At 36.2% G+C, this 25,387-nt stretch overlaps 1 protein-coding gene across 1 annotated transcript in view; it reads left to right on the top strand.

The window, feature by feature from the left end:
- Positions 1 to 25,387, top strand: part of LOC105100450 (transmembrane 9 superfamily member 2-like) — a 73,448-nt gene that overhangs the window by 42,713 nt on the left and 5,348 nt on the right. The window contains exons 13-16 of the mRNA XM_031446584.2: positions 9,135 to 9,294; positions 10,435 to 10,583; positions 12,601 to 12,712; positions 15,057 to 15,228. Coding sequence (XP_031302444.2) covers positions 9,135 to 9,294; positions 10,435 to 10,583; positions 12,601 to 12,712; positions 15,057 to 15,228 — 593 coding nt within the window. The remainder of the gene's footprint in view (positions 1 to 9,134; positions 9,295 to 10,434; positions 10,584 to 12,600; positions 12,713 to 15,056; positions 15,229 to 25,387) is intronic.

Genomic DNA, 25,387 nt, shown 5'->3' with positions numbered 1-25,387 from the left:
ACTGTTAACAGATGTTGTCTCCTGGGTGGGTTACTGGGTGGCTGGGACACAGGGGTGTGAAAGAGGCTACTTATTTCACTTTCTTTTCACTGTCTATGTTTCTTTTTACTTTTCACGTTGTGTACCATATGCATGTGTTACCTATTTATAAATAATTTCATTATAAACAACAATAACAACAACTCATAGCCATACATTAAAGTGGAGAGGTAGCACACACACACACACACACACACACACACACACACACACACACACACATATCTTACACTCTATACATGTAGGGGTTCATTTCCCAGTTCTGCCTCTTTCTAGATAATGAGGACTTGAGCAGGTTGTGAATAATACTGCAGTGAATATGGGAGTGCAGTGCAGATATCTCTTTGAGATCCTGTTTTCATTTCCTTTGAATATATACCCAGAAGTGAGATTGCTGGATCATATGGTAGTTCTATTTTTAATTTTGGGGGGACCCTTTGTACTGTTTTCCATAGTGCCTGTGCCAATTTACATTCCCACCAACAGTGCATGACGGTTCTCTTTTCTCCACATCATTGCCAGCACTTGTTATCGCTTGTCATTTTGATGATAGCCATTCTGACAGGTGTGAGGTGATAGCTCCTTGTGGTTTTGATTTGCATTTCTCTGATGTTTAGTGATGTTGAACATTTTATTTATGTGCCTCTTGGCAATTTGTATGTCTTCTTTGGGAAAATGTGTATTCAGGTCCTCTGTGCATTTGTTAATCAGACTGTTTTTGCTTGTTTGTTTTTTGCTGTTGAGTTCTCTGAGTTCTTTATATATTTTGGATGTTAACTCCTTATCACATATATGATTTGAAAATATTTTGTCCCATCCTGCAAGTTGTCTTTCCATTTTGTTGATTGTTTCTTTCACTGTGCAGAAGCTTTTCAGTTTGATGTAGTTCTACTTAAGTTTTGCTATTTTGCTTATGCTTTTGGTGTCATATCCAAAAAATTGTCGTGAAGACCAATGTCAAGAAGTCAACCCCGTGTTTTCTTCTAGGAGTTTATGGTTTCAGGTCTTATGTTTAAATCCTTAATCCATTTTGAGTTAATTTTTGTGACTGGTATAAGATAACGGTCCAATTTCATTCTTCTGAATGTGGTTATCTAGTTTTTCAAAATCATTTATTGAGGAGACTATCCTTTCCCCATTGAGTATTCTTGGCTCACTTGTCAAATATAAGTTGACCATATATATAAGGATTTATTTCTGGGCTCTTGATCCTGTTCTATTGGTTTATGTGTCTAGTTTTATACCATTGCCATACTGTTTTGATTACTGTAGCTTTGTAGTATAGTTTGAAATCAGGAAATGTGATGCCTCCAGCATTACTCTTTTCTCTCAAGATTGCTTTGGCTATTTGGGATCTTTTGTATTTCCATACAAATTTTAGGGCTGCTTTTTTTATGTCTGAAAAATACCTTTGGAATTTTTCACCTGCTTATCTACTAATCTGATTTCTGTGTCTGGACTTGCCTATTCTGGACATTTCATATAAATGGAATCATGAAAAGTGTGACCTCTTGTGTCTGAATTCCTTCCCTTAGAATAATGTTTTCAGAGTTCATCCATGTTATACCATGTATCACTACTTCATTCCTTTTATGATTGAACAATATTCTGCTGTTTCATTATACCACTTTTTGTTTATCCATTCATTAGTTGATGGACATTTAGGCTGTTTTCACCTTTTGGATAATCTGAATAGTGTTGCTATGAACATTTGTATGTAATGTTTGGAGTGAACATATACTTCTAATTCTACTAGTTAGATACTGGGTATATACCTGGGAGTGAAATTGCTGGGTCATATGGTCACTGTGCTTGCAATTTTAAGAGATGGCCAGCCTGTTTTCAAAAGTTGTACCGTTTTACATTCGCACCATCAATGTATGAGAGTTTCAGTTTCTCCACATCCTTGCCAACACTTGTTATTATCTGTTTCTGATTATAGCCATTCTAGTTGTTATGAACTGATATTTCATTGCAGTTTTAGTTTATGTTTTTTGATAACTAATGATATTGAACATCTTTTCATGTGCTTATTGGTCATTTGCATATCTTCTTTAGATATGTATCTATTCAAATCCTTTGCCCATTTATAAAAAATGGAGGTATTGGGGATTGAACCTGGGACCTTGTGCATGCTGAGCATGCGCTCTACCACTGAGCTATTACTTCCCCTCCCCCCGCCCATTTTAAAGTTGAATTATTTTTCTTTCTATTGTTGAATTGTAATAGTTCTTTATGTATTCTGGTTACTAGGTGCTTATCAGATATATGATTGGTAAATATTTTCTTCCGTTCTGTGAATTGTCATCTCAGTTTTCTGATGGTGTTCTTTAAAGTGAAAAACTTTTTAATTTTGATGACATTCAATTCATCTACTTTTACCTTGGTTGCTTGTGCTTTAGGTGTCATATTTAACAGGCTTAATCCAAGGTCACTAAAATTTATGCTTATGTTTTCTTGTAAAAGTTTTATAGTTTTACATCTTAAATTTAGGTCTTCGATCCATTTTGAGTTAATTTTTTGTATATATGTAGGGGTCTAATGTCATTCTTTTGTACATGGATATCTGATTGTCCCAACATTGTTTGTTGAAAAGACTCTTCTACCCCAGTTGAATTGTCTTGACTTCTTTGTTGAAAATCAAATGGCCATAAATCTGTGTGTTTATTTTTGAAGTCTTAATCCTATTCCATTAGTCTGTATGTCTATCCTTAGGTCAGTGCCCACAGTCTTGATTATTGTAGCTTTTTATAAGTTTTGAAATTAGGAAGTAGGAGTCCTCCAGCTTTGTTCTTTTTCAGAATTGTTTTGGCTATCCTGGAACTTTGCATTTCCTTATGAATTTTAGGAAGAAACTTTTCAGTTTCTTCAAAAAGCTGGCTGGGATTTTGATAGGGATTATACGGAATCTGTAGGTCAATTAAGGGGATATTGCCATCTTAACAATATTAAGTCTTCCAATTCATGAACACAGGGTGTCTTTCTATTTATTTGGTCTTTAATTCCTTTCAATGACATTATACTTTGTATGATTTCAGATCTTTTAAATTTATTGAGACTTGTGTTATAGCCTAATATATGGTCTATCCTGGAGAATGTTCCATGTACACTTGAGAAGAGTGTGTATTCTGCTGTCACTGGGTGGAGTGTTCTATAGATGTCTGTTAGGTCTAGAAGGTTTATAGTGTTGTTAAAAATCCTTCATTTCCTTGTTGATCTTCTGTCTAGTTGTTCTGTCCATTACTGAAAATGAGTATTCAAGGCTCCAACTATTATTGTTGAATTGTCTGTTTCTTCCTTCAGCTGTTAGTTATTGCTTCATATATTTTAGGGGGTCTGATGTTGGGTACATATATATTTATAATTGTTATATATTCTTGATAGATTGACCTTTTTATTGTAATACAAGTCCTTCTTTATCTCTCATAATACTTTTTGTCATAAAGTCTACTTTGTCTGATAGAAGTATAGCACTCTAGCTCTATTTGGTTACTGTTTGCATAATATATCTATATATCTAGAGATCTTATATAGATCTCTTATACAGCTGACCCTAGAACAACATGGGGGTTAGGGGCCCTGATACCCTGCAGTTGAAAATCTGTGTATAACTTTAGAGTCGGTTACTCTCCATATCCACGATTCTGCATCCACGGAATCAATGAACAGCAGATTGTGTAGTACTGTAGTATGTATTGGGAAAAAATCCATTTATGAGTGGACCCATGCAGTTCAAACCCAAGTTGTTTAAGGGTCAATTGTATGTAAAATTCTTTCACTTTACACCTATTTGTGTCTCTGAATCAAAATTGTGTCTCTTGTAGACATCATATATTTGGATCATTTTTTGGGGTCCCTTTTGCCAACCTCTACCTTTTAATTGGACTTTTCATCCTTTTACATTTAATATAATTATTGATAAGGTAGGATTTATGTCTGATATTTTGCTACTTTCTTTCTATAAATTTTAGGTCATTTTTGTTCCTTCATTACTTCCTTCTGTTGTGTTAAATAGATATTTTTTAGTGTACTCTTTTTATTACCTTGTCATTTCTTTTACTATTTTTTTTGAGTTTGTTCTTAGTGGTTTACATGGATTACATGTATGGATTACATTTACCTTATGGATTACAATTAATGTCTCAATTTATAATAGTCTAGTTCAGATTAATATCAACTTAATTTCAATATTATGTAAAACATTATATGCTCTTATATAGCTCCTGTTCCTCTTTCCTCCTTTGTGCTATTATTGTCATGTGAATTATATCTTAATACTTTGTATGCTCATCAATACAGATTTATAATTATTGCATTATGCAGTTGCCTTTTAATTTTGAAAGACAAAAGGAGTTTTAAATAATATTTACTAATCATGGGACCTTAAGCAAGTTATTTTATCTTTCTAAATCTTAGGCTTCTTCATCTGCAGTGTAGAAATCATGGTATTATCTACTTCATATGGTTGTTGTGAGGATTAAATGGTATAATGTATGTAAAGCATTTGGAACAGTGCCTAGCACATATTAAGTGCTTAATAAATGGTAGTTGTGGTTATTAACTACTATTTTCTTCTACTATCATGCCTTTGCTCAAGCTGTTACATCTATTTGTAATCCCCTTGTTCCAATTTTTCAGTGCCAACTTTCTATTCATTCTTTAATTCTCAGCTCAGATACCACTACTTTCATGTTTTGAAATTGTACAATGTCTATTTCCATTATTACAACACTTACTACAGTATTCCTTAGATTGCAGTTATTTGTGATATGTCTTATCTCTCATTCTACATTCTAAGAATCACGAGGGTGAGTATTATGTCATTAATTTCTGTAACTTTCACAGTGTGTAACCTAATGCTTTATATGAAGTTAGTGCTCAGTAAATGACTAAATCATATGAATAATTAAAAATGCAAAACAGATTCAGTTTCCTAATTCTGTTAGTAGAACTGAACGCAGTTTAAAAGCGATACACCAGGCATGATACAAAGAATATACATCGTGGTTTAGGGACTCTCTTAGGCAGATGAGAGAGAGAATCATAAGGTACTGGGATTCTTATTTCTTAGAATGTGGTAGGTTGAAAGAGAATTTCAGTGCCTCATGGTAAATAAATGGACAATGTAAAAATGGATTTGAATTTAGATGGAGAAGCAATTAAACTAATGAACATAAATGCTCCCCAGAAGAAATTGAAGAAAGCAGGATTATTAAATGCTGTACTTTTCCTGCATGTAATCCCAAAAGTGGTAGATAGGAAAGGCAAGAGTCAGTATAAGTTGATGAGCATGTACTCAAACTTTAAAATTAGAAGAAAGTTTGAATTCCAGCGTTCAGTATTAGATAAGTGACTTTGGGGAAGTCCTATAACCTTTCTGATTGTCCATTTCCTTGCCTGTAATGCTTGTGTTACAGAGTTGTTTAGAGAAGTAAATGAACTAATGGGTTGTGAAATTGTTTTGTGAGCTACAAAGCATTTTTGGTCACTCTTTCCTTCTGTTTTCCTACTGTTCTGTTTATCATCTGCTATAGCATTTCCTATGTTGTAATTTATTTGTTTATCTCTGTCCCCCACTAGACTGAGCTTTTTCAGAGCAAGGATTTTTGTTTTATTTACCTTGGAACACCAGGGCCTAACATATAGGTACTCAATAAATGTTTGATGAATGTGTGAATAAATGTTTTGAATAGGAGATGGACCCAAGTGACCTCTTAAGTTTCCTTTTAGTTTTGCTGTTTAAGATTCCATGAAAAGGTCTAGAAATAATTAGAGATTGACAAACGAAGAAATATTTAGAATATAAAAACATGAAATTGAAGGACAGTTACAGAATTGTTAAAGACATATTAACATTCTGGAGCGTACTTTCAAAAGGGAAATTGTTGAGATGGGTTAATTGAGTTTATGTATAAAAAGGGAGGTTATGTTTTGTCAAGTGAGAAGTAATTCTTCTGGCCATGGAATGATAACAGCTGAAATGAATCTCTCATAAGCTAGTAAATATGGCAGAGGAATATTGTGGCTAAACAAATTCATTAGAGCAGAAAGGTATTAAAAAACATTTTAAGGAGTATGGTTAAATCATGGGGAACTAGACTCCCTTATTGAGATGCTAGAAACATGAGACAATGTGGAGATTTTGTGGTTGTATTTGTTGTTTGAAAGGACTTGAAACTACATCTCCTGCTGGAGCAAAACATGAGCCTTTAAAGACCAGAATGGATATGCCTCCTGCAAAAGATGTCAATACACAGAAGAGATGGTAAACATAACGGGAAAAGGTGAAGTAGAAATAGTAAAATAAGGAGGAGGATATAGCTCAAGTGGTAGAGCACATGCTTAGCATGCATGAGGTCCTGGGTTCAATCCCCAGCACCTCCTCTAAAAATTAAATATAACCCAAATAATACGATAATATTAAAAGAAGAAATAGTAAAATGAAAGAACAAATCACTGAAGCTGATTTAGAAAGGACCAAATCATTTATTGTGAGAGGTGAGAAGTGAGAAAGCATCCGAAACAGTGATCCTAAATAAAAAATTGGAAAAAAGCAAGAAACTGAAAATAGGTGGTAAATATGAAGGCGGCTTTAAGATCCCAGAATTGGAATGGCCCTTGAGAGAATTTACAGCTAAAGAACTAAACCAGAGATCCTCTAAACAGTAGACCTTAAAGCCTAACCTGGTGCATTATGAAATGGCTGTTACCACAGTCCCTGTCTCTGATCTTAGACAAAATGTTCAGGGGAGGAGAAGAGAGATGTGATTGGTCGGGTTGGTTCCTACCTTATTACAGCACAATGGAATGGAGGAAGCTTGCTCTTAAAAACCATCACACACATCTGAATAAGAATCCCAGCTCTACCTCTTATCAGCTGTTCAATTTTGAGCAAATATTTAATATCCCTAAAAGACATTCAGAAAGAACTCTGTCTATTCATGTAGCTTCTGTTTTTCCTATACCTGGGTTGATCACCTAATTTTCCTTTTATATTTTTGCCTGTTCTTCATTTCTTTTTTTTTTTCAAACACTGCGTTCTAAGACATCTCATCAGCTTTATCTGCCAATACTTTTATTGAGGTTTAAATTCCCCTTGTATTGTTAATTCCAAAGAGCTCTTTTATTTTCTCAAAAGTCCTTCAAAATGTCCTTTTCTTGTCTTGTGGTCACAATATCTTCTCTAATTTCTCTGAGGATCATAGATTTTCTTTGGTAAAGTTTTCTTCTGAGATTCAGGGATCTTTTCTAAGGGATTAGCCCCCCATCCACTGGGGTTGGGAAGGGGAGCTGTTTGGCTCTGCAGAGTTGGGGAAGGAATCTGCAGGTCTAGTAGCATCTTAGGCTGACTTTTCACCAATCCTCCTGGTTTTAGACCCTCCTTTACCTCTACTCACAGAGGCACATGGCACTACAAATTCCTGAGCCTTTTTGGGGGCTCTGTGATATAAATTGAGTTGCCTTTCAGCTTTCCCTAACTACTAACTTTTCCCTTTCTACTAACTTGGTTACTATTTGGCTGTCTGCTAACTGGTTTCCAAAATTTGCTGCTAATGTCTTCTTTCCTGTATCCCTCATCCTTGTGTATTTATGCCTTTTAAAAATTATTTTACTATAATTTTATCAGGGTTTTGAGGAGGGAGCAAAGCTAAATGTGTGAGTTCAATATGCCATCTTTAACCCAAAGTCTTTTTTTTATATTAGAGTATAGTTGATTTACAATGTTGTGTCAATTTCTGGTGTACAGCATAGTGATCTGAGTATATATATATCCCTTTTCATATTCTTTTTCATTATAGGCCATTACAAGGTATTGAATATAGTTCCCTGTGCTGTAAAGTAGGACCTTGTTGTTTATCTATTTTATTTATAGTAGTTAGTATCTGCAAATCCGAAACTCCCAGTTTGTCCCTCCCCACCTTCCCCGCCAGTAACCATTAGTTTGTTTTCTATGTGCGTCTGTTTCTGTTAACCTGAAGTCTTTTAATTCTTTATGTCTTTTGTATCCTTCTATCCATACTTTACATTTTAACAATCACCACCACATTGTACAGATTTTAACCACCTTATATCCAGTCTCCTTGTCTCTAGTATCTCCTCCCTTTGGTCTGACCTTCGAAATGCTGTAGATTCACCTCCTTGGAAAACTGCACCATGTACATCACAGCTGTGAGTGTAAAGACCCTTCAGTTGCTTCCTGATGCTGACAGGATAAAGCTTACATTCCTTAACCTGACATTCAAAGCCTTCCACAATCTAGCCTCATCCCACTTTTTCAACTTCACCTTTTCGGCTTTCAGAGATACTCAAATCCATATGCATGCCCATACTCACCTGTAGCCGGGATCAAACTTGTCTGGAACACACACAGACACCCTAGCTGGGCTTGCCTGGGGATTTATCCAGCAGACTTAGCAGCTGACCTGCTGATTTTGAATGACTAATTTAAAACTGTTTTATTTTTAATTTTATTTTTATTCTTATTGAGGCACAACCAGTTTACAATGTTGTTTCAATTTCTGGTGTATAGCACAATGCCCCAGCCATACATGAACATACATATATTTATTTTCACTTTTTTTTTCACCATAAGCCACTATAAGATATTGAATATATTTCCCTGTGCTATGTAGTATGAACTTATTTTATCTATTTTATGTATACCTAAAACTCTTTGTTTTAAATGAATACTTGTCTGACTTGAGGCTATTTATAGCCCATTTCAGTCTAGGATTCTAAAATCTGTTTTTAATATATGTATTTTCTTAATTGTGTTCACTATATTGCATATTGAGTTTTTCAATGATATACTGCTCCACACCTTATTTATTTATTTTTTGCTAGACTCTGGATGTGCAACGATGAGTGGGATGTGGAAATTATATCCTATAATAAACTGTTATTTTATTATATGGTATTGAGTTTAAGCTCCAGCTCAATGAGTGGTTTACACAGTGTGATTTAATATTCTTCTAGGGTTTAACCAAGTAATTTATTATATCTTTCCTACCAAAAGAGTGTTCTGACATTTACACCAAGTATGTTTATAACATTTTCCTGAAATCATAATGTTTTTTGATGACTTTTCCCCCCAGTGTCATCTTTGTGAATCTCTTCATCATGAATCTAATTCTTTGGGTGGAGGGGTCATCGGCTGCCATCTCCTTTGGTGCTTTGATAGGTATTTTTGCAATGTGGCTTGGAATTTCAGTACCACTAACATTTTTGGGTGCATACATTGGAAGCATGGGAAAGGTAAGCTTTTAAAATACTACTTTGACCATTGAGTGATGTCTGAAATAATCCCTCAATGAGTATATATACTATATATGGAATGGAAAATGTACCATTGGTGACAACAACAATGAATAATCATTTTGGAATAAAAGATTTTTAAAAATATTAAATGAAAGCCAGTAACACTTTAAAAGACATTATTTAATGTATTTCCCATTTTATAGGTTGTTTATATTTCCCTCTATCTCTGATGGGCAAAATTAAAAGAACATATTGTAGGAAGGCTACTTTAGTCACATCAGAAAAGTAATAGGATTATATAGTCAGGGGAAGAAAGCCAGGATACAATCCAAGAAATGGAGCTGTTCGGTTTACAGATTTGAAGTTAGCCTATTCCACGTATAAGGGGAAAGGAGCGGTATACCATGAAGACTGAATGAGGCCACACTGCAAAAGGGTTGTATAAAGATACAGCATACGTTTGCAGGGGAGAAATTAGACAGGACAAAACAGGCAGTGGAGTTCCACAGAGAGCAGAAAAAAGAAGAAATTCTGAAAACTGCTGACAAATTTTCAGAGACAAATTCTTAGCCAAATCCTGAGAATTTTTGACATCATATATTATTTCGTGTTGGAATAGTCACTAGTAAATTTTGTCCAATCTCTCCCTTGAAATTTATAAGAAAGAATAGACATCCTTATTGTTGAGCTATCTTGTATGGTGGCCACTAGCCGATTGTGGCTTCTGAGTACTTGGAATGTGGGTAGTCTGAATTATGTGCTGTAAGTATAAAATACACACTGGTTTCAAATGCTTAGAACAACAAGAAGAATATAGAATAGCCGATTAATAATCTTTATATCAATCACAAATTTAAATGATAATATTTAGGCATGTTAGATCATTAGATCAAATAAAATCTATTAATAAATTAATTTCCCCCTTTTTAACTCTTAAAAATACAGCTACTAAAAAATTTAATACTGTGTTTGTGCTTTGCATTATCCTATTTGTGGTGCACAGCATGGGTCTGGCTGCTGCCCGGATAACTGCTCTTGGAAATGTTCAGTTTCAAGATTCTGTATTGTGATAATATCTGTATAAATTTACTTCAATTTTATTTTATTCTGATTCTCATTTGACTTATTTTCGAGCAGTTTAAGCATCCAGTTCACATCAACCAGGTTCCCCGCCAGATTCCTCAGCAAACTTTCTTTAGGAAACCACTTTTTGGAATGATAATTGGTGGTGTTTTACCTTTTGGCTGTACTTTTATTCAACTTTTTTTCATCCTAAACAGTATTTGGTGAGTATGGTATCTTTATAGTCTCAAAAATAATCATTGTTAAAAAGTGAATTTTCCTGTGTCAAGGAGGTTTAGTTCTGGTCTGGTAGAACTTCATTTGCCACCCTGCTTTATCTAGGAAATAGCAGTCTGGCCTGGGAAAATTTCCACGGAAACTAAGACTTTTTTTAAAAATTGAAGTGTAGTCAATTACAACGTGTCAATTTCTGGCATACAGCACAATGTCCCAGTCTTGCATATACAAACATATATTTGTCTTCATATTTTTCACCAAGGAAACTAAGACTTAATTCACAAAATTTCAAAGCCACTTTTTGATGGAAATGTCTATAAAGATTTCCTTTTCTAAAATTAATAACCTTTTTTTCAGCCTTTCCAGGTGAATTGGAAAAGCTATTCTCAAACTGTAATTCTCTGAGCCTTTGCAAGGGGTGGGATATGGGTGTCCCTTGGAGGGAGGTGCTTAAAGATGTTTTCCATACTGGTCTTCCAGGCAAGGTTTCATTTAGAGTTCCTCTGCTAAAAATAATTTGAAGACCACTGACTTTGTCTTCATCTGTACTGAGCTCTAAGTAATGGGTTTCTATCTTCCTTCTTCTCAACTGTTAGTTTTAGTGTCAGATACCTTTTCCTTATAGCATTGCTCTTTTTATTTGCTACTTTTAATCTGTTGTGGTTTAAGAATTCTAATAACCAAGACAGTTAGAAATGCATGTGAAGTAAAAACCAGTGCTCTCTGATTAAAGTGCCACCACTTTAGTGTCCCTGCTTTGTAACAGCTATTTCAGTTGCTCTGAGTCCCGTTTTTTTTTTTTTTTTTACTTCCTGATTCTTGACAGCATTTTGGTTTCAGGAGCTGGCCAAGTGGGGTGTCACTGTGGAGGGATTTTTGGAGATGGGGAAAAGGCTCCATAAAATAAAATAAAATAAAATGCAGTTGCCAACTGTGTGTGTTTATAACACTTTGTCCCGAAGGAATCTTCTAGACAAAACTTTTTTTTTTTAATCGAGACCCTGGGGATTGAACCTAGGACTTTTAAGTCCTCAGAAATTAGGCTTAATCACACACATTAGTTGCTCACCTTTTAAAATCATTGTGTCAAATTTGTTTGAAAGATAAGCAATAAAATCTGTCACCTTGTCAGCAACTAAATCTTTAACATGCTGAAAAATCAATTATAGAAACCAAATTTTCCAGATGTTTTTGATGGAAAAGTAATTTTCAAGTGAAAACAGAAAAATTCTTTAGACAAATTAACTTGTTTCAATTGGCAACACTGTGCTTGTTGTATACACCTTTGTATATATTTATCAACTATAGAGATGATTCTCCTCAACCCCCATCCTTCACCCTCAGACCCAGGTATACATTTTACATGAGCTTTTAAAATGGGCTCTTGATCAGTTCCCCAATTTCTTCTTCTCTTTCAGAAGGCTTTTAAAAAAATATATTTCTCATGCCGATTTAGTCAGCTGAGCTCTAGAGTTATGAAAGAAATGACTTCATTCCTTCAAAGTAATCCACATACAGATGCTTTTAAAGATGCATGTTTGAAAGTATATTTAATAGAATTATGTGAGCTGTGCTATAAAGACCTATTTGAGAGGCTACCTGTCAACAGACCTCCAAAGGCAAAATGACGCTTGATTCTGTGGTTTTCTGTTGTATAATGTAGTCGCTGGTGTTTACGGCATTTACAACTTCCCATTTCTAAAGAGAAAGCATGTTTTCAAATGTGTATAAGGAAAATTGATGGGTCTTAAGTGAAAACTAAGTTATATGAATAGTGAAATATGGGTAAGTTAGCAACCCAGATTCTGATGAGAGAAGATATGGCCAAGGAGCCATGTAGGTAAGGGAATGTGTTTTTTGGTAGTACTTGGCTAGATAGAGGTTTGGAATGAAGAGCTCAAGGTGAGAGAAGGGTGTGACAGTTTACTGTATAGAGTTGGGCTGATCTTTCTGCGTGTATCATTAAGTGAAAGTTTATTTTAAAGCTGTCGTTTTTATTTTCAGGTCTCATCAGATGTACATCATGTTTGGCTTTCTTTTCTTAGTCTTTATAATTCTCCTGATTACTTGTTCAGAAGCTACAGTGTTGCTGTGTTATTTTCATTTGTGCGCTGAGGTAAAGACACAAGAAACTAATGCATTTTAAGCTTTCCCAACTTGCATTATTGCAGTTAGAGGTCGGTGCTGAGAAAGGAATTGAAATAAATGTTAACTGCATTGTCTCTGCGACTTGGGCTGGGTTTTATATTGTGTTTTCCTAATGACACATTTTGATTTTGATGCAGCTATCAAGTTAATGCTACTTTGATGGAAAATTTTAAACAGAAAGCAATTTCTCTCTGGCTAGTTACTATAATTGCTGCATAATATTCAGTTAACATAGAAAAATATAGAAAACTGGTTTGATAGTTTAGACACATAAAAGATCTGGTTCAATGGTGTTTTCTTTTTAACAATTAATATTTTCTTGCAGATTAGGCCAGGATTGTATTTTATGGGTTGAGATTGCTGCTAAAGACCTTTTCTCTTACTTTCATTTCACTGCCTTTTGGTTACCATGGACATAAATAGTTCTTTTCACCCCAAGCAACCCCCATTTTTACCCTGATATCATTTTGGATAACTAAGTTGGTAGTGAAGCATGTTTTCTTAAATCCCCCAAATCTCTCTTATTATTTTGGTAGTAAATGTGACTCTCTAAAGGTGACAATAGAGAGTTTAAGGGATGATTATTATGTCCATGATGTCTTAGAGCATTTTCTTCTTGAGCTATAGGAATAAAGGGAAAAGATATATAATTATCTGTATATTACACTTAGCTACTCATTCATTCTGTGGTACATTTTGGCATAGGAAATCTGCAACAAGCATTAATGAAACATAGATTAATAGTTGTATAATGTGTATATATTTTTATTTCTTAGAAAGTGTTTTGGGCGTCCCCAAGACCACCCACATGTTTGGTGACTCACTAGAAGGACTCAAGGGACTCAGCGTGTAGATGTATTCATAGCTAGGGTTTGTTACAGCAAAAGGATGCACAACAGGGTCAGCCAAGGAAAAAGACACAGGTGGAACCTGGGAAAAATCCATGTACAGTCTTCCTGTGCCTTCTCTCTCTCCTTGGGGTGGGGTGGGGGGCACACACCAGGTTTGCTCCTTTCTCCAACAATAAAAAAATGCAGGAATATATGTGCAATGTTTCTGCCTAAGGAAGCCCATCAAAAACTCAGCATCCAAGGTTTTTACTGGGAGCTAGTCACATAGGCACCCTCTGCCTAGCAACTACAAAAATTCCAGACTCTCAAAAGCAAAGCAAGTGTTTACCATAAATCTCATTGTTTATACAGTCCAGGTAGAGCAAACCAGTCTTATCAATCAGGGAATGACTAAATACCAAATTCCCAGATGTAAGCCGAGGGTCAACCTTGCAAGCAGACCCTTCTAAAGACAGCAACCTCAGACCTGCTATGTTCACTCTTCTCTGTACTGTTTATCCCCTTGACCCTTGAACACAGTGCCTTTATGGTAAAATTATTGTCAGGAAGGAGTCCATGGGGTAGGGTGAGACCAACCTGATTATTGACCTCAGTCATGCCTCCACGGGTCTTGAATTTAGCCAATTAAAACAAATCCCATTAGTCATAAAGGTCTATTTTAAGCAAACAAACAAACTCATAGAAAAAGAGGTCAGATTTGTGGCCACCAGCGGCAGGGTTGGGGGAGGGAGAATTGGTTGAAGGCCATCAAAAGGCAGAAACTTCCAGTTATAAGATAAATAAGTGCTAGGGATATAATTTACAACATGATAAATATAATTAATACTGTACATTATATATGAAAGTTGTTAAGGGAGTAAATCCTAAGGGTTCTCATCACAAGGAAAAAAATATTTTTTTCTGTTTCTTTGGTTTTGTATCTATGAGATGATAGATGCTCATTAAATTTCTTGTGATAATCATTTCATGGTATATATAAATCAAATCATTATGCTCTACACTTTAAGCTTGTATAGTGCTGTATGTTGATTATATCTCAATAAAGCTGGAAGGGGGGAAAAAAAAGGTCTAGTTTAAACTTCTATACTAACCTTTTTCACCTGGTCTGAAGCATTGATTCAGGCCCAGCACAACTCTGGCCAGTAAATTGAAGCTGATTTGAAAGCCTTCCAGGGCTGAGGCAGCATCTCCAGAGAGAGGATGCAGACATGAGAAGCATAATCCCTGAGGGCTCACATGGTCACCCGGGAAACAGTTTATAAAGGTTAGGGCATCCCAAGCAGGATGTACGTTAGTCAGACGGTACATATCATATTGTTTCTTATAAAACTTCCCGTTTTATTTCTTTTAATCCATAATCTTATGGAGCCTACTTTATGTTGCTTGTTATTGCAATAATTGCTAGTCCATGGATGGCTAGAATTTCATCTAAAAAGTTGTTTTTTCTACTTGTTTGTGCAGGATTATCATTGGTGGTGGAGAGCCTTTTTTACCAGCAGTTTTATGGCTGTTTATCTTTTTATGTATACAGTTTATTACTTCATTACCAAACTTCAAATCGCGGACGTTGCAAGCACTATTTTGTACTTTGGGTCCTCGATGATCATGGTCTTGATTTTCTTCCTTTTCACAGGTAAGCCCAGAATTACTTTGTGTATTTCAGATTCTCTAAAGAAACTTGGAGATAACCATAATACAATAATAAGCATCAATTAACAATCAATGGAAGGAAGAGGGAACAAAGTCATCATGTTCATTTTTATGCTTTGGGGATGAAAGGTTGCAAAGCCTAGGGAACTGGACGGACCGTATGTACTTAGCTGCGAGGCTGTCCCTTGTGAGTTTTAAATAGTAGGGATGTGTTCCAAAACACAGTAAGGGTAATGTGTAATCACCTGTGAATAGCTTCCAAACATAAAAAATTAACCGACTTGAATAACTTTTAATTAGTAAAATTAGATTAAGTCAATATAAGCAATTAAATGTGAGGAACAAGGTGTATACTTCTCAGGATGACTCCTTTGGGTTTGTTATTTGGGTTCAGATGTGATGGAAACATGTCTTTAGGTTAATGCTTGAAGCAGGTGAAAAAAATGGAATAGTCTATAAAATGATCCAGCTGGAGAAATAATGAAGTTGGAGAGCTGTACACCCCTTTCAACACAAGGGAAGTGGCGGTCCACCTCCACCTGCCTCACTTTGAAGTTCTGGTTTTAGCTGAAGTTACATCACTTGTGTAGATCAGCTTGGAAAATTTCAAGTATTTTCTCTGATTTTAACTCTCAGGTTCAACAAATGTGCAAAGACTACCAATGGAAATTTGTCGGAAATCAGAGCCTTAAGACAGATTCAAACATTATCTGAGAAACGGGGCATCTGGGTGGTGGCTCCTTCCTGTGCTTTTTGTGTACTGCTGGTCTCAGCTCCACAGTAAAAGGCAGACTGTGCAGGCCTGCTCTCATCTCTCAGCCACCAGAAGTTCTAGCTAAAACCAAAGGCCTGAGAGGGCCTCACAAGTCTAGTCTAACCAGGCTTCTTATGCTTGTCTTTGAGGTTTTTAAACTTTTTACTGAAATACGCATGCAGAAAAGCACACACATCATAAGCATACAACTTGATGAGTTGTCACAACGTGAACACGCTTCTGTTACTGACGCCCACGTTGATAAACAGTAGGTGATCAGCACCACGGTTCATAAACAGTAAGTGATCAGCACCGCAGCAGCCACTGCTGGGCCTCGGTCCACTTCCCTTCCGCGACAGGCAGTCACTATCCTGACTTTTGACAGCATCGATTCATTTGGCCTGTTTTTGAATTGTATGTCAGTGGACTCATAGGAGATGTACTCTTTTCTGTCTGGCTTCTTTAGGGTCTGGTTTCTTTTTCTCGAGATCGTGAGACTCATCCGCCCCACTGTGTGTATATGTAGCCTCTGCCTCTCCTGTCTTCTGTTTTGGATTTCTCCCCCAGTGAGTTACTGGCTTTTCTGTTCACGCACAGTTGGGTGAATTGAGCGCAGTCATTTTAGGCTTATGTTTTTCTCATTACCTAACACTTTGACTCAAGCCGCCTTTTTCTGAGAATCATATTACAGCAGCTTCTTTCAAAAGTTAGCTGTCATCCCGAATTGTCACTTTGCTGACAAAAATGTATTCCCACGGGTTGGTTCCGCCACGTGCATCAATTCTGTTGCGACACTCCACTGCATGCTGGCTCTCCAAGGTTCCCAGTGATCTCTTGCCAAATCTAATGGCCTTTACTCCAGTCTTCATCCTCCTTGGCTTCTTAGCTTAACACTATGCAACACCTCTTCTGTGCGAGTCTCTTAACATGACTGGCATTCTTCATCTACCGCTCCGTGCCTTCTTTTGTTTTCCTTCCTCTTCCTGTCGCCTAACTCTAGCCTTTATCCAAGGTCCAGCCTTCAACATTTCAGTCCTTTCTTTCCACACTCTCCCTTTTAGAGCTTACTTCGTCCCAGAGCTTCACTGAGGTCCTCAATGCTGACAGCTCCCAAATCTGTATCTCTAACCATAACCTCTCTCCTGTTATATTCTCAACATTTGCACGTCCCATTGGTACTGCCAACTCAACATGCCCCAGAAAGTTGAATTTATTTAGCTCTTCCTTTTCCCCAGACTGACTCATCTTAATCGCTTTCTCTCTTTGACTATCATCTCTAATCTCTGATCTCCTTGGCTTATTTTGCAGGAATTCTTAACATAGCCGTTCCATGCTTCCCAGTTAATTAATCACAACTTCCGTCTTTATTCTTCTATTAGTCTATCTTATGCTACGCTAGACACTGTGCTAGTTGCTGGGGATGCAGTGATGGAAAAGACAGGTAAAGTCTCTTTTTTTTGTAGATCTTATATTCTAATGGATGGGAGACATAGAAGAAATTACGGGTTTGATGAGCTTTGTGAAAGAAATGATGTTGAAGAAGAGGTGGATAATCAGGTGTTTTAAAAGAGGTGACAGCATGTTCAAAAGCCCTGAAGTGGGAAGGAGTTTGACATCTTCAAAGAACACAGAGAAGTTCCGGATGGCAAGAGAGGGGGAGTGGCACTAGGTGGCAATAGTGATAGTACAGAGGAACGAAACTGTCAGATCTTACCAGGGTCTTAAAAACTACATTAAGAAATGTAGATTTTATTGTAAGAGTGATGGGAAGTTGAGGGGGTTTAAACAGGGGACTAGTGTGATAATGTCATTCTTCTTAGAAAACTTAAATAGTGCCATACTTCCCTCTCTACCAACGTGTAAACTTATCCTTGGTGTTTGGGCTCCTGTTCTGGCTGCTCAGCATATTTTCTAAGCCTCTTAAACTGAACCACGAAGTTCAGGTGTGTTTCCTCCCGACATTTTTAGCATGTCTCCCCAGCTAACTTGGAGTCTTCTTGAGAATGGGGACCACATCTTATGCCTATTTTATATCCTTCATAGTGCTAAGCACATGATTCATCTTGAAATCCATAGAGTATGATAGAAGGGAGAGATCATTATGGTGTTATAATGTTTCCATATCTATTTTGATTTTATTTGAAATTAAAAAATTTAAATTGAGGTATAATTTACGTACATGATATTAGTTTCAGGTGTACAACATAAGGATTTGATATTTGTATATATTGCAGAATGATCACCACAATAACTCTAGTTCACATCTCTCATCACACACGGTTACAAAATTTTTGGAGGGGATGAGAACTTTTTTTTTAATAGGGGAAGGTAATTAGATTTTTATTTACTTATTTAAATGGAGGTACTGGGGATTGAACCCAGGACCTTGTGCATGTGCTAAGCATGTGCTCTGTTACTGAGCTATATCCTCTCCCCTCTTGGAGGGATAAGAACTTTTAAGATTTATTCCCTTAGCAACTTTCAAATATGCAGTGTGGTATTATTAATTATATCACCATGTTGTACATTACATCCTCATGAATTACTTATTTCATAACTGGAAGTTTGTAACTTTTGACTCTCTTCATGCATTTTGCCCACATCCTTCTTACTCCCCAGCCTCTGGAAACCACCAATCTGTTCTCTGTGCCTATGAACTTGGTGGTTTATTTTAATTTTTTAATTTAAAATTTTTTTTAAAGATTCCACATATGAGATCCCACAAGTGGGAGCATATGGTATTTGTATTTCTCTGTCTGGTTTATTTCACTTAGAATAATGCCCTCAGAGGGCATCCATGTTGTCACAAAAAGCAGGATTGCATTCTTTGTTTTATGGCTGAATAAAATTCCGTTGTATATATGCATATACGACATTTTCTTTATCCATTCATACATCAGTGTATACTTACGTTGTTTTCATATCTTGACTATTGTAAATAATGCTACAGTGAACATGGGGTACATATATTTTTTTGAGTTAGTGTTTTTGTTTTCTTTGGGTAAATACCCAGAAGTGTAATTGCTGGATCACATGGTAGTTCTGTTTTAATTTTTTGAGGAATCTCCATACTGTTACCCACAGTGGCTGCACCAATTTATATTCCTATCAACAGTGCACAAGGGTCCCCTTTTCTCCACATCCTTGCTAACACTTTTTATTTCTTGTGTTTTTGATAATAGCTATTCTAACAGGTATGAGGTGATATCTCATTGTGGTTTTGATTTGCATTTCTCTGATGATTAGTGATGTTAGACTTTTTCATGTACCTATAGGCTTATATCTGTCTTCACAGCCCTAAGAGCTCTGTGAAGGGTGTATACTGTTTTCCCTTCCACTTTTATTGAGTTTTTTATTGAGACATAATTGACATGCAGCTCTGTATAAGTTTAAGGTGGACAGCATAATGATTTGACTTACATACATCATGAAATGATGACCACAGTAAGTTTAGTGAACATCACCTCATATAGATACAAAATTAAAGAAATAGAAAAATTTTTTTTCTTGTGCTGAGAACTCTTAGGATTTACTCTCAACAACTTTCATATATAACGTACAGCAGTGTTTTAAGACCCTGGTAAGATCTGACAGTTTCGTTCCTCTGTACTATCACTATTGCCACCTATTATTTTTATCATTCTGTACATTATATCCCTAGTACTTATTTCTCTAGTTTGTACCTTTTGACCATTTTCATCCAATTCCTCTTCCCTCACCCCCCCCCCCACATCTGGTAACTACAAATCTGATCTCTTTTTCTAAGAGTTTGTTGCTTTGTTTTTGAAGTATAATTGATCTACAACACTATGTTAGTACACAACATAGTGATTCAGTATTTCTGTCTACTTCAAAATAATCACTCTGATAAGTCTAGTTGCCATCTGTCACCATACAAAGATATTGCATAATTACTGACTGTATTCCCACACTGTACATTTCATCCCATGACTTATTTATTTTTTAACTGGAATTTCGTATCTCTTAATCTCCTTCACCTATTTCACTGGTCCTGCATTCCCCCTCCTCTCTGGCAGCCACCTGTTTGTTCTTTGTAACTATGATGCCGTTTCTATTTTGTTATGTTTGTTCAATTGCCATTTTTTAGATTCCACATGTAAGTGAAATCATACAGTATTTGTCTTTCTTTGTTTAACTTATTTCATTTAGCATAATTCCCTCTAGGTCCATCCATGTTGTCCCAAATAGCAAGATTTCATTTTTTTTATGGCTAATTTTATATATATATATATAAAACATTTAAAATTATAAATAAATAAACAAACCACATCTTCTTTATCCATTTATCTATTGCTTCCATGTCTTGGCTATGGTAAATGACATTGCTATGAAAATAGGAGTGCATATATCTTGAGTTAGTGTTTTTGTTTCCTTCAGATATAAACCCAGGAGTGGAATTGCTGGGTCATATAGTAGTGCTACTTTTAGTTTTTTGAGAAACTTCCATACTGTTTTCCACAGTGGTTGCACCAATTTACATTCCCATCAACAGTGTACGAAGGTTCCTTTTTGTCCACATCCTTACCAACATTTGTTATTTGTGTTCTTTTTAATAATAACGATTCTCACAGATGTGAGGCGATATCTCATTGTGGTTTTGATTTGCATTTACATTTCCCTGATGATTAGTGATACTGAGCATCTTTTCACGTGCTGTTGGCCATTTGCATTTCTTCTTCGGAAGAATGTCTATTCAGTTCTTCTGCCCATTTTTTAATCGAGTTTTTTTTTTTTGATGTTGAGTTGTATGAGCTGTTTATATATGTTGGATATTAATCCATTATTAGTCATATGATTTGCAAATATCTTCTCCCATTCAGTAGGTTGTCCTTTTGTTTTGTCAATGGTTTCCTTTGCTGTGCAAAAGTTTTTAAGTTTGATTAGGTCCCATTTGTTTATTCAATCAAAGGAATCTTTTTGACATCAAGTCTGGGAGTCTTTCAAAGGGCTGCTTCTGTGCTGTGACCTGGGGTGGGTGAGTCTGTGTGGGGGCCCATTAAGAGCTAAATCTCAGTTTGCCCCGGCCTTTTGAGTCTTATGGGTGTGAGCCCTAGTTTTCAAAACCAGATGTTTCAGGGACTCATCTGTCAGGTTCTGGTCTTAAAAGTTGGGGTGTCCAATACAGGGTACCAACCCTTTGCTCCTCAGAAAGAAGCCCCAGGCTTTGGGTTCCCTCCTGACTGTGCATCACCATGCCGGTTTGGAGTTTATAGTGAAATTGTGTCTCAGTCTTTCCTACTCACTTCGATGTGGTTTCCCTCTCATTTTGCCCCATGTGAAGGGGTTCTCTGCCAGGTTTTTTTCAGAGGAATTTCTCCCATATTTAGCTGTCAATTTGGTGTGTCTATGGGAGAAGGTGAGTTCAGGATCTTCCTATATCACCATCTTATATCAAAGCAAATTATTTTTCATATGGGCAGAGAGAGAGAGGAAGAGAGAGCTTCATATCTGTTTTTAAATTAAATAATGAGTATGGGAAACCTCTGAAATAAATTCTGGTTGTTGTTCATATCAGGAAAAAATTAGTAAAATCATGAAGTGTGCTTTTGACATCTGTTTTCTATAACTGTTTTTTAAGAAGCCCTCTCTGGGGAAGACTCTTAAATGGCATCTCAGCAGGAAGCGAGGCTTATTGCCTCTGTTCCTGGTGTTACACTTTTGAGGAAGACATCCTTAATTAAATAATTAGTCTTGTGAATATAGATGTACACAAAAGTATAGTTATTAATTTCTGACTACTCTTTCTTACTATAGACAAATGTTTCTGAGAGTGATTTTTTTTTAAATGACAACTTTGGAATTAGCAATATCCACTCATGTAAAAAATGCTGAGGAGAATAATGACGCATTCATCCAAAGCTCTTCCTTGTGGTCACCATATTTCTCTTTGATAATTGAATTCATCCATGGCATGACAATGAAAGCATAAGACTTCACAGCTGTCACCTTTCAATATTGAGTATGTTGCTACATATCCTTTAGCGTTGTCATTTTTATGCCTGCTTAATCTATAGAGTAGATTACTTCACTTAACTGTTTCTTCACTATTGAACTTCCTCCACCTATTTTGGATTATTTCCTTAGGATAGTCTGTGAAATGGTGTGACAGTATCAAAAAGCATAATTATCTTTATGGCTCTCTATGCTTTTCTGCCATCAGCAGAGTGTATCAGTTTCCCTACAGCCTTGACTGGCATTGAGTATTATTTTTAAAGAAACAACAAACCCCCAACCTCTAAAAAGTGGTTTTGTCCCTTGTTAACACAGTATGTCTAAAATGGCACCCCATTGTTTTCTTCCTCTTATTTTTTATGCCAAAGGAAGTGATGTGCATTATGGCTGGTGTTCCTCTACCCAATTTTCAGTTGGTAGCACACTAACAGACGTATAAATAACATTTTGAAATGGGGCTCCAGGAACAGGGAGAGGAAGAATAAGCCACGATCTACCAATAATGTCCTCAAAGGGTACCAAGAGGGAAACCTTGTATTACAGAGACCAAGATACATTTCAGTTAAAGTTGGTGACTTGCCCCAAATCCTAACCAGCTGTTAAGAAACAAGCTATGAAAGAAACTAAGTCTGTGCTTGACCAAGTAGGCTATGATCTCTTATAATTTGATCGCTTTACTCAGCTCTCTAATGGATGCTCATGGTTGGCAAACTTACGGATGCTTGATCTTGATTGGAGGATAGTTAGTGATTTTTTATTTGCGTGGAGTTTTGTTTTAGATATCAACAAATGAGTCAAAGTCTTAAGAAGGTTAATTGAAATAATTTATTTCTAGTTTGATGCAATGGTTGTGAGATCACAATAACCAGCTAAGGTCTAACACTTAGGATTCCTTCTCTTAAAGTCTAAAATGCTATATTGGATTATAACATTGGAGTTTATGATTTAATATACATACTGGCTGAAATTGCCATTGGGTAGTAAATTAAATATTTTACATGAGGATTTATATATTAAGCAAGCAATGTAAATGTTTGCACTTAGGCATATACTAGTATTCCAGAGCAGTAGTTCTCAACCACGGATGAATTTGTCCCTTATAGGACATTTAGTAATATCTGGAGACATTTCTGATTGTCATGACTGGGAGGATGGTAATGACATCTACTGGATAGAGGCCAGGAATGCTGCTAAACATCCTACAAAGCACAGAATAACCCTCAACAACAAAGAATCATCTGGCCCAAAATATTAATACTGCTGCTGTTAAGAAACCTGGTCTAGAGTGAACAGTTTTTCCCTTTGTTTTTGACTTTATATTTATATTTATTTATTTATTGAAGTATAGTGGGTTTTGAACTATTTTTGAACGTTACTTTTACTTGAGAGTTAGTGCTACTTGCAAAATACAGTTTTGATCATCTCAGGAAAACATGTTTAGAATCTGAGACTCTGAGTCACCAGTGACTGTGCAGTGATTGAAGCCAGTGTGATACAAAGAGCTTTTAAGACCCAGAAGAAGTATCAGCCAAGTGCGGAGTGCTTTTCCTGTTGGCTCTCTCCCTAAGTGTCTGTGCTTTGAATATATTTTTATTCATTAAAAGAAGCAAATGAAGTTCAATATGTTTTGAGAGTGGCTACTGCATAATATTTTATCACTAAATTAAAGTGAAGAATCCATGTTCTCACACAGTATGAGATGAAATATACTATACTGAAGGAAAAGTCCAATTATCTTAACACACAAATGTTAGCTATAGTGGGCCTTTTGTGTTTTACTATACCAAGTTGTCTCTGCCTTATTAAAAATTTCAATTCTAAAGGCCAAAAGATCAAAAAGGGATAAAGATTTATTAAAGCTAGTTGTTAACCAACTAACAAATATTTACTAAGCTTCTTTTATGGGCTTGACAATGTGCTATAGGGAATATGGAAACATAAGATAGAATACCATTTGTCTTTTTTGTTTTTAGTTTGCATTCTTTTTTATTGACATATACAGTTTACAATGCTGTGTCAATTTATGGTGTACAGCATAATGTTTCAGCCATACATATACATACATATATTCCTTTTCATTATAGGTTACTACAAGATGTTGAATATAGTTCCCTGTGCTATACAGAACAAACTTGTTGTTTATCTATTTTATATATAGTAGTTAGTATCTGCAAATCGCAAACTCCCAATTTATGCCTTCCCATCTCCTTTATCCCCTTTGTCTTTTATTGAGTTGACTGTGTATCAACTATTTGCACATATTTATCTCACTGAATTTTGACCTAATTATCTAATTATTATGAGGTATAGGTCATATTACTCCCACTGCATGCATGGAGAAACTGAGGCCCAGAATAATTGACTTGTTTAAGATCTCTCAACTAGTAAGTGTTAGAGCTATAATTCATTCAAACCTAGGTTGGTCTGATTCCACTGTTCATTCTCTTAAATACAAGTCTCTATGTCCTCCTCAAGAAAGAGGTACTTTCTTTGAGCTGGGGCCAAACCAACAACCAAAGGATGCTTGTGGAATCTGCTTTGTGGTCCTTTATTTGATCAGGGGGACTGCCCTTAACTGGGAAAACTAAGACAGGTGCAGAAAAGCAATAAAATATTGCCTCCAGGAATATATGGTGAAAACAGACAGTCTCAAGTCTTTCCCATGCCCTTTCAACACTTCCAACCCTTCTTTAAAAAAATAGAGGTGAGGAGGGGGTATAACTCAAGTGGTAGAGTGAATGGCTTAGCATACCCAAGGTCCTGGGTTCAATCCCCAGTAACTCCTCCAAAAATGAGCAAACCTAACTACTCCCCCCAAAAATAATAAAATAAAAATTAAAAATTCTCTAAAAAAAATAGAGGGGAGGAGGGTATAGCTCAGTGGTAGAGTGAGAGCTTAGCATGCACAAGGTCCTGGGTTCAATTCTGGTACTGTCACTAAAAATAATAACTAAATAAACCTAATTACCCCCCCCCAAGTAAAAATAAATAAGAAAAATGGAAGCACTTCCTTCCAGTTTTTCCACATTATTCTAAGATAGAGGGAGTCAAGGCCAGTGTAATCTCTGGGATAATTTCATTACGTCTTTAATTTCAGCTCATTTGGATTTCGGCTTATATTTATGGACCAGAGTGCCAGGTGCTATAGGAATGAACAGGACAGAGTGTTCTCTATTCTCAGGGATACTGAAAATCTCTGGGTCTTACTGTTTTTCCCAGTGCAAGTAGCTAGAGACCTACTTTAGCTCTGGGCCCTGTGGTAGCCAGCATTCTTCTAGTTTTGAGCACCACACTAAAACATTTCAAAGGAAGGGAAGTATTCCTTTTCCCCAGAGGTAAGCAAAAGCTGCACTCTCTGGCATTCTTGTTTTTTTTTTTTTTTAATGGAGGCACTGGGGATTGAACCCAGGACCTC

The sequence above is a fragment of the Camelus dromedarius genome, chromosome X, assembly GCF_036321535.1.
Source record: "Camelus dromedarius isolate mCamDro1 chromosome X, mCamDro1.pat, whole genome shotgun sequence".
Lineage (NCBI taxonomy): Eukaryota > Metazoa > Chordata > Mammalia > Artiodactyla > Camelidae > Camelus > Camelus dromedarius.
This window is presented reverse-complemented; position numbering and strand designations above follow the sequence as displayed.